The sequence below is a fragment of the Spinacia oleracea genome, chromosome 4, assembly GCF_020520425.1.
Source record: "Spinacia oleracea cultivar Varoflay chromosome 4, BTI_SOV_V1, whole genome shotgun sequence".
Classification (NCBI taxonomy): Eukaryota; Viridiplantae; Streptophyta; class Magnoliopsida; order Caryophyllales; family Amaranthaceae; genus Spinacia; species Spinacia oleracea.
The window spans coordinates 178,758,980-178,771,288 of record NC_079490.1 but is presented as its reverse complement, the minus strand read 5'-3'; the positions used below and the strand labels follow the sequence as shown (position 1 = coordinate 178,771,288).

Genomic DNA, 12,309 nt, shown 5'->3' with positions numbered 1-12,309 from the left:
CGCGTGATTTTCCATAGAGAGGTTTTTAGCTTGTTTTAATTTATACTCCTCATGAGTAAATTATTAACTTTAGCCGTTAAATATATACTTCGTATAATAATATTATTGTGGACTGGATAACGAAAACAGAGCCTTGGTCGGCAGCGGAGTAGTTTGATACAATAGACATAATTTAAGACCCCCGGACAAGGAAGAAAACGAACGGCTTCAAATCCTTCTAACATTAGAAAATATCTTTTTCTAAAAAAGATACTAAAAATAGAAAGAAGAGAGAGACAATCAGACAATGTCCCTTCCATCGTTTCCCCCCTTTTTTCCGTTGATTAAATAGCAGGTATAGTATCTTCCAACGAACACAGCTTAGAAAAACAAAAGCTTCCAAAAATAGGAAGAGGAGAGAGAAAATGAGGAACGCTGAAGGAGAAGGCGAAATCTCACAACCCCGTAACTCGCCCCCCGACTCACCGTCGCCGCACCAGTCTCGTCCCACGTCCAACACGAAACCCGACGCAAAATTGAGGCGCAGAAACGCGCCGTTTTTGATCGTTTGTAAATGTTTCAGCGTCATCACTGCTTTATCTGCTATTCTATGTATTGCCGTCAATATTCTCTCTGCTTTTCGTTCCTTCAAGAACGGATCTGATGTATGAATCTATATGATTTATTCCTTTATTTTTTTTTATTTTTTTATATCAATTTGTTGTTGTTATTATTGAATTTGGGGGTTCAGTTCATGTTTTGATTTTATTTCAATTTTTTAGGTTTTTGATGGGATTTTCCGATGTTATGCGGTGGCGCTAGCAATTTTTGTGGTTTTGGCTGAGACGGAGTGGAGTCTCATTTTCAGATTCTGGAAGGTATAATTTATATTGGATGAATTTATCATTTTATGGGTGTGGTAGTTCAATTGCTTCTATGTAATTCACAATGGTGGTTTTATAAGGAAGTTGAAGTACTGTATTTTTATGGACACAACAATGGTCTCTTTTTGGGGTATGGGTTAATTGGGATAGTGAGGGCTGAGCTCATTTTATTATTCCTTTAAGGACAAGGCTTTCGGGTTTCGGATTAGCAAGTATTGAGTTCAGAGTAATACTCGTAAGGATAAGGCTTCGGGGTTGTGAATTGAGCAGGATTGAGCTCAATGTAATGCTCACTAGTACAAGACATTACCTTATTTTGCAACACAAACAATTATGGATGTATGTCAAATGTTCACCAAGCTATGTAAAAAGCGAGTGTTGGTTATATACTATTATAAATTGTCATGAAGCTAGGAGCAAGGTGTTGTGTTCTTGAATAACTATCATCAGTAGTAGTTTAATAGAAATATTGCAAACTAAAAATTGTAATGCCATAGAGGATTTATTAGCTTCAAACTTGTGTGTGTGTGTGTGTGTGGGGTGGGGGGGGGGGGGGGGGTGCTATTTAACAGCATGCTGATTCATAAATATAGCTTCAATAAGTAATACTTCGTACAAAGTAAGCATACAGTGTGGAGCGGCTGGCTTCTAGAATTTCATTGTCACGCATGTTTTATTCCATTGTTTCTCCTCTCCTTTCCATTTCCCCAATTTTTTAAGCATTGTAAGAGCAATTTTGCTGCAGCTGTCGGCACTCTGCAGTCATTTTGTATGTTGCGCAGTTCACTCCTTGGATAGATCGTTGTTTCCCCAAACAATTACCCTGCTTATGTTCACAATACTTAAAATGGCCATCTTGGTCTATAGTTGTCAATTACTTGGTCTTGGCCTTGCTTTGTGTTTTACTTTAGACTTGAAAACTAATTTCTAGTGCTATGCGGCAGGTGTTGGAGTATTGGCCTGGCAGAAGCATGCTACAGATCTTGTAAGTATACTAGCACCCTTGACTGTTGAATTGAACTTATCTGAACGTGTAGAAGTATAGCATTTTGTCCCTGCACTTTTGTATTTGCAATATACTTTGGCTTGGAGTTGGAATTAAACTTCAATTAAATTATATGTCTTTTATGCATAAATAGAGGAATTATTGGTGTAGCCAATTAGCAATGAAACAGAAGGTAACAACTAACAAGTGGAATCTACACAAAAGGAACAACACGTTATTTGTTACTTCATTCAAATCTTTAAAATTTTGAAAATAAAATTTTGAAAATTTTGAAGGAAAAATCATCCTTCAAATAGAGAAAGATATGGAGTAATCTTGACGGAAAGGTGGGTGAACACAGGACATCATTTGTTTGAAGATCCCCATCTTAATAAATCCCCAATAGCTAGGTTCATGAAAAAGGAGTTGGAGTTCAATGCCAAAGGATTGCTTATCTAATGGCTTGACTGGTGTTACACTGTTACTGAGTGGTGCGTTAATGTGATGCATTTCTTGATTATCACATTCTTTTAGAGAAGTTATTTTAGGGCTCTTGTACTTAAGCTTTCATAGGTATATTCATATGTCTTAGCATACCGTTTAACAAGGCTTCCACCTACATTGAGGTGGGGAGTTTCAGATGTAGGCAGCATATGCCTAGAAGAGGCTGTTTTCATCAACTATGGTTTTTTGGGAGCCACACTGCCTGTGTCACTTCAGTTAATTGCTGATGTAGACACACTAGAGAAAGTTGATTTAATGCATCATTACCACTAACGATGGATACGAACTAACAGTCACAGTTTCATTGATCGTTTTGTATAGCGTTGCTGTTATGACTAGGGCATTCTCTGACTTCATTGGAAAGCAGCGCGACATAGTTCTTCTTCAGAGCATAGCAAGCTATCTGCTGCTTTCTTGCGGTGTTGTGTATCTTGTATCGGTAAGAAGATGGACTAAACATTCTTTTTTTCCTGTTTATAATGTGAATTTGCTCTCATTTTTTAGTGTAAATTTTAAAGGTACGTCTGGAGTATATTGTACTCGAATGTTTTTGTGACATACGAAGTGCAATTTAAAGGTTCAATGGGCTCTTTTGCTCATATGTTTGTTTTTATACTTCAAACAAATAATTATTAACCGAAGTTGTAATTCCCACGGAAAAATATGTGCTGACGAGAAACACCATAATAATATATTGACAGAATTTTGAGATTGAAACTGTACAAGGAGTACTTGATAAAAAAAACCCCAAGCTAATCCAATATCCATAGCTTAAATATTAAAAGTCTCTTTTTGTGACTTTAGATATATGGCCTTTGTTTATCTTGAAATGTGCAGTGATATATCTTCTCATGTTGCTTTAACTTAACAATATTTCAGGGAATCCTTTGCATTGGTGTTATCAAGCGTTCCCTCGAAGAAAAAGAAATTAGTAGGGATCAAGCAGTTAAGGATCTGGAGGTAAGTGTTAACTGCTTAATGAAGGTTATGCTTTTGATTTTATAAGTCATTGAGGAGGAATGGTGTGTGAGTTTGATGATTGAATCTTAATTTAATGCGTAAATATTGGTTAAAACCTTACAGTTGCTGGTCTGTTCGACTATCTTTATTGGTCTTTGCTGATGCTCAGATTGTACAATATGCTTCTGTAGGAATTAGCACCGTTTGTGTTTGTTTGGCAGTTCATTGATTGGATTTGATTCTCTATGTTTCGGCTAGTAATCTGGGGGTTATTGATACTAAGCTGTCAATGCATTTAAATTTCACCCCCGCCCCGCCCCGCCCCGCCCCGCCCCGCCCTCTGATGAGATGGGATAGAATAGCAAGTTGTTCAATGTCAAATTTGCGGAATTTTGTCGTTTTCTTAAATTTCCGTGATGCATATAATATGAACTTGTGGGGTTAACCAATTAATTTCGTAATTTCAAAATGTTAAGCATAAGTGAAAAGTAGCTTTTGAGGGGCTTCAGAAGAATCTAATTTCTTGGATGAATGTGACATATGTTGTTTTTTAAATATCTCCCGCAACATTGGATAATTGAGGAGCACAAATTGGGTATGATTCATAAGTGGATAATCTTTCTCATAATAAGAGTGCCTTTCTTTATCGGGTTTAAACAAACTTTTAAAGATCCGCTTGGACTTCATTACCTTTATCACAATTTATTGCTAGGTGTCATCCACTCATTCTGCAGCCTAAGTTGGGGTTTGATTGTTTTGCTTCCTGCACATTGTACAAGTGTGGAATGTATATAAGTACCCTGCATCATCTTGAAGCAAGTCAAAATGAACACAAAGGAAACTAGTGGAATAAAGATAGGGAGAGAATCTGCTGCGGAGTCAGGAACTGTGTAAGTGCCACAACTAGAATTGTTGATAATTGCCATTACCCCTCTAATTCTTCAGGCTTAGCATACCAACAAAGGCTTTGAAGGATTCTCCTTGACAGGGACCCATTCTTAAAACCTGTAAGAATCAGCTTTTCATCCTCCCTCACTATTTAAGCAACTCGCCACTACTTCCTTAGCCAATCGCCTCAGATGATCATAACATTCGCCACAGTTGTAATTCATATGCGAACTTTCTTATTGGCCGAAAGGGATATTATTTCTGGCCAATTTTATCAATTTTCGTGGGTTATCATGTCCATCAAATTAGAATGCGATAGGTGAAATTCTAGGTTGCTCTGTGATATATTGTGATTTGCCTTTTAACTATATATTTCATCAATCTTTCTACATTTCCGTCACAAAGATTCTAAAATCATTTGTGCCATATAATTATTAATTAGTACAATCTGCACTTATTCTTGTCAGTAGTTTGTGAATCTTGTGGCTTAATTTACTCCATGTCGATATTAGTTTTTCTGCGTTCATAATTTTTGGCTACCACCACAAATTTGAAGTGGTAATCATCAGTTATAAGTCTTATAACCGCAAGCGATGAACAAATGACCATCGATCATCAAAGATAAACGTTGACAGTGACAGTGTGACCCAACCCTGGTTCTGAAAAACCACGTTTCCTCCTCTAGGAAACAACTGCCCCAAAGCTATTACTTCGTTATCAAACACCGTTTTTACCTCTTGAAACTTTCAAAAGCTTGCTTTTTGAGCATGGATGCTTGAGATTTGAGGCCTGGATGGATTTCCTAAAATATATGTTAGATGGAGAAATATCTTGGAACACATTGAGTCCTTTTTCCAATAATATCTCCAAGGACGTCATTCGTAGAGAGAATAGCATTTGAAAGTTTAGAGCTGGTGTGATGGGATTTGTTTCTATCATTTGTACAGAATTAGGAGTGAAGTAGTCTCCTAGGTAGTTCAACTCCATCATTTTTCTTACCATAATGAATTTGTTTATTAATGGTAATGGAGCCTGGATCACTTACAATCAGAGTTTTTCTCTCAAAATTTCTGCTCTTTGTCTTCAGTGCTAAGCAGTTCATATATATTAAGTATACCCATATGCTGAGTCATGCTTTAAAATTGACATTTTGAGTTTTTCTGAACAAATACATATCCAGCTTCTTCAAGGGGGTATTTTGTATGATTTTCAAGTTTTATGTACCAAACATCTTTATCTTTTGAGAAGTGCAGAGTGAACATTTACTTGCTGATTGTAGTCTTGTCGTCTTTCTCTCTCTACTCCTTTGTTTGGAAGTTGATATGGGTTGATTATTTGTTTTCAATCTGATTGAGGCCCATGAAAAAAAAGATGTTGAGTGGCTTGCATTAACTTTTGTCCCATCACAGGAACTGGAGAAGAAACGGCATGAGCTTGAAGCTTTGCTAATTGAAGAAGAAAACGTTTGAAAGAGAATTCATACGTTGGTTTGGCACGGCTCCTTATCTGGAGTTCCCCTGAAACATTGAGGAAGAAAGCTGACCATTTCTGAACCCAATTGTACAGGCTGTTCTCATTTTTGTGTGATAGTTAAGGCGTTAAGCTGATCTGTAGCCGCCTTTGGATTTTACGGAGTACTTTTTACGACTTTATATAGGTTGTATTCATTTTCTTATCATTCTTGACTTGTGTGTATAAAGAGTGTTAGTGTAGCTTGTTGAAAGAAATCGTAGCCGATGTACTCACTCATATTGGAGAAGTACATCCTATATTTTTTTTTCCCATTTGAGTAAATTACATTTTTCTACCACATTGATCGAATTTTAGCCACTTTTTGGACTCTGAATCGTGGTTTGATTTCTCAAGCAAGTGGAAGCTTACTATTTTGGTAAATTCCAGCATATTTAGCCAGTCAGTCAGGCTGCATCATATTCATTTTATTTACAGAATCATCTCCTAATTGACATTTGAAACCAATTAAGATTTTGCGATTGTTATGTTTTTTGGAAAAATTAAAAGAAATGCCAATGTGTAGATTGTAATATTCAATCATATCGATTTTATTATAATAATGTCACTTGGTTGACCAACTTTGTCAATCACCAAGAACAATTGGCGATTTCTCTTTTTAACTGTTTTATTTAACTCATAAATACAAAGTATCATTGATCAACATGATTAGTCAAGCATTTGTTGAAAACTAATGAGGCTCTGTTCTGTTCAACTCATTTTGACTTATTTCAAACAAGATAAGTTCAGATAAATTCAGTTAATTTCAGATAAAATAAGTTCAGAAAAATAAGTTTTTTCTAGATATTTTCACACACAAATAAATTTATTTCAGACAAAAATAAGTTTTTTCAGGTAAAATAAGTTCAGACAAAATAAGTCAAATAGAACGGAACTTAGGTATGAAAGGAATAACTTATGAAATAAAAGCATTTTCAACGTTAATCAATATTAAGCTTTAAAATGAGTTATCCGCAAATTTATTTAACGCATGCAAAACTTTAGAGTTATCGATACTCCTTACATTTGTATACTCGTACTTTACAGTTGTGGATATTCCGTACATTTCTTTAGAATCTTAGCTTTTAAAATTTCTTTACTTTTGTCTCTCACCTTTTTTTTTGTTAAAATAATTTCTTACTCCCTCCGTCCCTTAATATTCGCATCGTTTTGACTGGACACGCTTGCCAATGCACAACTTTGACCACTAATATATTTAACTACATATTATAAAAGCTTACTCCGTATAAAAATATTAATGTTTTGAAAATATATATTAAGATGAAGCCAACAATAGATTATATTCTAACATTTTTGTTTATATACTAGAAATAAAATAGGATCAAAGTAAATTATGTGAATAGTGCAAAAAGTCAAAACGGTACGAGTATTAAGGCACAAAGTGATTACTATATTTGGTTTGGATGAGAGAAGTTATAGCCGTACTCAAAATTTAAACAAGCGCTCCCGCTCTCTCTCTATCTCTCTCTGTTCATCCCAGATTCACCACTACGCCTTGCTGCTTCCAGGTTCTTTCTCTTTCTCTCTATCGACTCCATTTCTTCTTGAAAATCTTGCATTTCCTTTAAATTTCTCTGTCATTTGTTCACCAAACCCTAATCCTCGGTAGTATGATTAGCTATACTGAATTTGAGATTTATTTGATTTGAATTTATACTGTATTTCATCTTAGCTTCTGTGCCTGCAATTTAGTTTCTTGTTTCGAATTTGTTGCATATGTATGATTTCTAAAGGTCGTACGTCATATGTTGCTGTTATTTAATTTTACCCTTTTCTTTCCTGGTTTCTAAAACTAGGGTTTTTAATTTTGAAAGGATTGAAAACAAATGTAATGGATTTTTGTTTTTTCGATTTGTAAGTTAATTTCTTCATGGAAGTGTGGGGAAATTGATAGTGGATATATGATGAATGGTGGTCTGGTTTGGTGAAATCTTTGATTTTCAGCCCCTTTTAAGTTCACATACAGAAAATTTAGGAAATTAACATATTTGTTTGAGGAATAAGATCACAATATATAGGCATGTAGCAATTGCAGTTTCAGTGTAATGGGAACCACAAGGTGCATTGATGTAAACAATATTCGATTTGAGGTTTTGGATAGAGTTTCCACTTTCCACTACAGAAATTGTATTTTCAATTTTTTCATGTTCTTAATGTTTTTGTTTTCTTGGTGCCCCTTTAGCTTAGCACTAGAATTTTACTATTTGGCTCTCTTAGAAGTTAGAGCCCTACTTTACATATAGTTTTGAATTGATTACGTAGCCAAAATCAGTTGATTTCATCCTTTACTAATGGGACGAAAGAGGTTGGAGCGCAATAGCAGAAAGCATTTATCTTGTGCTTTTAGTTCCTTTCCTTTTTCTGTTCTTTTTGTGCCTGTTTGTGATCATTTCTGCTAGTATTGTGCGCTTAATACACGGATACACAAACTCGTGCTGCTTGCCTGAAGAAATTTCTGAGAATTTGTTGTTATGCTCATTTCCCTAGCATGAGCTTCTTAGGGGTTGTCTCTGAATTGTTGATGCAATTTCTGTGAACTGTTGATGCAATGCTCCTTTTCTTTCACCATACATATAATGTGTTTATTTGTTCATCAACTTAGGTTAAATAAATAATCATCAACGCTATTGAAGTGGAGACTTGATCAGTTCAATTCAAACAGTAAGAGAAATGGACGGAGTGTACAAGGAGTTGGAAGAATCAAAAGCGGTGTTGGAGAAGCTGAAGGAGGACTATAGGATCAAAACCGAACTTTCTGAGAGTCTAAGGAGAGCTCAGTCAGACCAGCTAGCTAAAAGTCAAGAAGCAAAGTTGCAAATTGATAAGCAGGCAAAGGAACTGAATGACAAATCAGAGGAGTTAGCTGAGTTGATGAAGCTCTATGGAGAGGTCAAATCTAAATTCCATGAAATGGAATCATCTCTTAAGCAAGTCAGTTCTGTGAATGAAAAAATCCGGACTGATGCTGGGGAGAAGGTGCAAAAGTTGGAAGGAGAAAACAGAAAATTGGTGTCAGCTTTGGAGGAAGCGACAAGAAGAAATGACGACTTGGAAAAGAAGCTTTGCGCTTGCAACAAAGAGATTGAAGGTTTAAAAAACCTTGTATCCGATTCACAACGGAAGTGCTATGAAGCAGAAGAAAAGGCTCGGGCAGGAAGGGAATTAAGACACAGAGATGAAGTAATCTCAAAATTGGAGGAGCAAAGCATGAGTGTCCAAGGTCAGCTAAAATGGAAGAAAGAGCAGTTTGAACATCTTGAAGAAGCTCATAAGCGGCTTCAAGATCTGTTCCAGTCAAACAACAAGGATTGGGCATCTGAAAAATCGAATATGTTGGAAGAGATAACGACATTGCAGTTTAAATTGGATTCTCAAATTAGAATCACTGAAGGCCTTGAATCCCGGCTAAAGATGTGCAATCAAGCTCTGGCGCATGAGGAAAGCCGAAGGAAGGCGTTAGAAGTTCAATTGTCAGAATCAAAACAGTGCTTCGAAAGTGTTTTTGCGGAGTATGAGGAAGCGAAAACAAAGTTTGAAAGCCTCAGCACAAAACGTGATGAAGATATTGCAGATTTGAGGAATTCTGTTGGGATGAAAGAGATATTATTGAAGGAGGTTGAGTACAGGGTTACCCACCTTGAGCAAGAGAACAAGGAGCTTCTTGGATCTTTGAAAGAGCTACAGGAAGCTCAAATCAACAAGAGAAGAGTGGACCCTTCTCTCAATAAACTTCGCAAAAAGCTGAAAGATTTGGAGCAGGTGCACGGCAATTGTTCTCTGGCTTTGAAAGAAAGAGAAGCTGAATGGACATCCAAAATGGAGAAGCTGATGGAAGATACAAAATGTAATGAAACTGAGTTAAATAGACAAACTGAACAACTGGAGCAACTGAAGATGCAGTTGGATAATTGTTACTCTGCAATGGAGGTTTCAGGTGAAGAGACTTCCATACTTCTCTTAATGATGAAGTCTGAACTTTCTGATGCTTACTCAAAGCTCTTCGAGTCAGAAGATCAGATTGAAGGATTCAACAAGGAAAGAAGAGAGAAGCATGTAGCTCAGCATTTGGAGATGGGAGACTGCACTCCATCAAAGGCTCAAGTTCATGTGAAGCAGTCGCATGAGGAAATTGCATTTCTTACAGAAAAGCTGGATTCTATAAACCTTTTGGAAGAGCGTAATACCTTTTTGGAGTTCGCTCTTGCAGAGCACAAACAGATGCTTGAAGAGTCATCGAACTGCCAACTTCACTTGAAAGAACAAGTTAACCTGATGGAAGTTGCTCTCAAGAATTTGTCCGTTGCTTTAGAAAAATCGAATTCTGAATTGGCAGCAAAGATAGGTGAGGTTACGCAGACAGAGATAGAACTGCAGTCATGGAAAGCTAAAGCAGAAAGCTTTAGAACATGCCTTGAACAAAGTCAGGAGTTGTATAAGAAAAGGGAAACATCCCTTCTTGAACAAATTCAGGATCTTAGTAAAGAGAACAGTGCTTTATATTTCAAAATGGAAGAACAAAAGCATAATGTTAGAGATCTCCAGCAGACAATCATTTCTCTGGACCAAGAGTTGATAGAAAAAGAAGCAGCTACAGAGGCAATGAAATTAGAGGTGGTAGAAGCATACAAGAAAGGTGAGCACTACGTCAAAATCCTAAAAGAAAGAGATGCAACAGTTGAAAGCGTGAGGAAAGAGATAGAAGTAGTGAAGGAACAATCTGTGGGAAGGGAATCAGTAGCAGCTGAATCTGCCAGGCTTGAAGCAGAGAACAAATATGAACTTGAAAAGAAAGATCTGTGTAGGACTATAGCAGAAAAGGATGAGCACATAAGGTGTATTCAGGATTTTGCTTCATCATTAGAACAGGATTTCATGGAAGCAGCTCTCTTTTCCTTCTCACAAGGTATAGAAGATAAGATTAGCATTGTTGCACTTGAAGAAGCTTTAGAAAAGTCTGAATTCCACATGAAAACTGAGTTGGAAATAAAGAATGAGACAATTGATGTACTGGAAAAAGAGGTCAGTAATCTGCATGGAAGATTTTTGGTTCAAGAAGAGTCTTTGCTTCACTCAAAACAATCAGTTAAAGAGCTCAAAGCTCTGATGGAGTTTAAGAAGCTAGATACAGAGATATTGTTGAACAAGTTGAAGGAGGAGCAAATTGAGTTGAAGGAACTCGTGAAAGATCTTGAACAAGAGAAAGAGGTTGCTACAGGCAGCATCAAAAGGCTGTCTTCTGAAAGGAATAACCTGCTCACAAACATTGAAGAAATCTGTGAGCAATTTGGTGGTTTCTGTACAGAGGATGTAAAGCTTGAGGGAATGTTGGGGAAGATGTTGCAGACTTGTGAAGAAGATGATATTTTGACATCAGATGATTTAATATCAAATAAAATTTCTAATAACGTGCATACTGATGTGAAGAAGGAAGTTGACAGATCTCCATTAAGAGAGATTAACCAATAGCAGCTTGAGCTTGTGATAATAAATTTTAAGTCATTCTTTCAACGCCGTAGCTGTGTAATAAGTTACGGAGTACTACATTGTTTAGCATGCTGTTAGAAACCTAATGGAACAGTAATGTTGAACTCTTTCACTTGTAACAATATTCTTACGAGAATTTTACAATTAAATGAATGTATCTTGTCTGCTTAGCAAAATTTGTTTGGGGTTCAAAACAGGACACATAACATAAACAGTTAAAAGAGCTTTGAAAAATAGCAAAGCTCTATCAAAATCGCTTTATCACTATCAAACTTGTGCTAGTTCTTCTGTAAATGATTGCACAAGTTGTGATTTGCATTGCTGTAAGCATAATCTTTAAAGATAAGTGCAACTTAGTTCTGTTTCTAGATTGAGAGCTTTGGACGTTTGTGAATTATTATTTTAGACCAGCATTTTGCTATGGCATGTAATAATCAACTTGTTCTAGCTTCTTCAGTGGCCGTTGGGACTCATCGTAGTCAGGCTGCTTACTAATGTAAACCCTTTTGAGATGGATGTTAATGAATAATGAGAGCAATCTTACGAAACATATCCCATCCTGGATGAGATTGCCTCAATTTCGGATAATTTGTTAATTACTACCTAAGGGTTCGTTCGATATCACTGTCAGTTTGCAGTTTTTGGTACTAAAAGTCGTGTGATTTTAATTGAATCATTAACTAAAAAATAGTCATACTTATAGTAATCATATTGATTTTGAAAACTGACAACAAAAAACTAGAAACTACTTTTTGTGGTTTTCTTATTTTAGTTTTTAGTTTGTCAATTATTATATATGTTGTTAAAAGTTGTCAGTTATTACCCACCTTTCTAACAATTATCTTCCTTAATTCATATTTCGACCAATTAGTCCACTATGACACCATATTAACCCCTAATTATAATTTAATCATTCTAATTAACTAATAAAAATTAGGATACCAAAAAAAACCCCAAAATCTATATATTATACTAAAAGAGAGGAAATCAATGTGGTGATGACAAATGTCACTCATTGATTGGCCTCTCTTTTAGATATAAAAAAATTAAAAAATAAAATACTTGATTGTAAATTATTTTGTTACCTTTTTACCC

General features: G+C 35.9%; 2 protein-coding genes across 3 annotated transcripts; both read left to right on the top strand.

The window, feature by feature from the left end:
• Positions 1-216: 216 nt before the first annotated feature.
• Positions 217-6,010, top strand: LOC110799805 (uncharacterized). 2 transcript variants are annotated; one of them, XR_008932491.1, is made up of 7 exons: positions 217-644; positions 762-857; positions 1,808-1,848; positions 2,674-2,791; positions 3,232-3,312; positions 4,025-4,202; positions 5,610-6,010. XR_008932491.1 is itself a non-coding variant. In XM_022005076.2 (6 exons), exons 1-6 carry the CDS (start codon positions 405-407, stop codon positions 5,667-5,669), a joined length of 636 nt encoding a protein of 211 aa, XP_021860768.1. In that variant the 5' UTR covers positions 221-404; the 3' UTR covers positions 5,670-6,010. The 2 variants fall into 2 exon arrangements, 1 of the variants encoding a protein (XP_021860768.1); XM_022005076.2 differs by lacking the exon at positions 4,025-4,202 and having other exon boundaries at positions 221-644.
• A 1,080-nt stretch (positions 6,011-7,090) lies between these two features.
• LOC110799813 (uncharacterized protein At4g38062) lies at positions 7,091-11,390 on the top strand. Its single transcript, XM_022005083.2, has 2 exons — positions 7,091-7,238; positions 8,333-11,390. The coding sequence occupies exon 2, from the start codon at positions 8,401-8,403 to the stop codon at positions 11,194-11,196; it is 2,796 nt and encodes a 931-aa protein (XP_021860775.1). The 5' UTR covers positions 7,091-7,238; positions 8,333-8,400; the 3' UTR covers positions 11,197-11,390.
• The last annotated feature ends 919 nt before the right edge of the window (positions 11,391-12,309 follow it).

Excerpts from the sequence above, each read along its gene's own strand:
- LOC110799813 (XM_022005083.2), top strand. The coding sequence starts at position 8,401 with ATGGACGGAGTGTACAAGGAGTTGGAAGAATCAAAAGCGGTGTTGGAG.
- LOC110799805 (XM_022005076.2), top strand. The coding sequence starts at position 405 with ATGAGGAACGCTGAAGGAGAAGGCGAAATCTCACAACCCCGTAACTCG. Across the intron at positions 645-761 it reads CCTTCAAGAACGGATCTGAT|GTTTTTGATGGGATTTTCCG; the intron begins GTATGAATCTAT and ends TCAATTTTTTAG. Across the intron at positions 2,792-3,231 it reads GTGTTGTGTATCTTGTATCG|GGAATCCTTTGCATTGGTGT; the intron begins GTAAGAAGATGG and ends ACAATATTTCAG.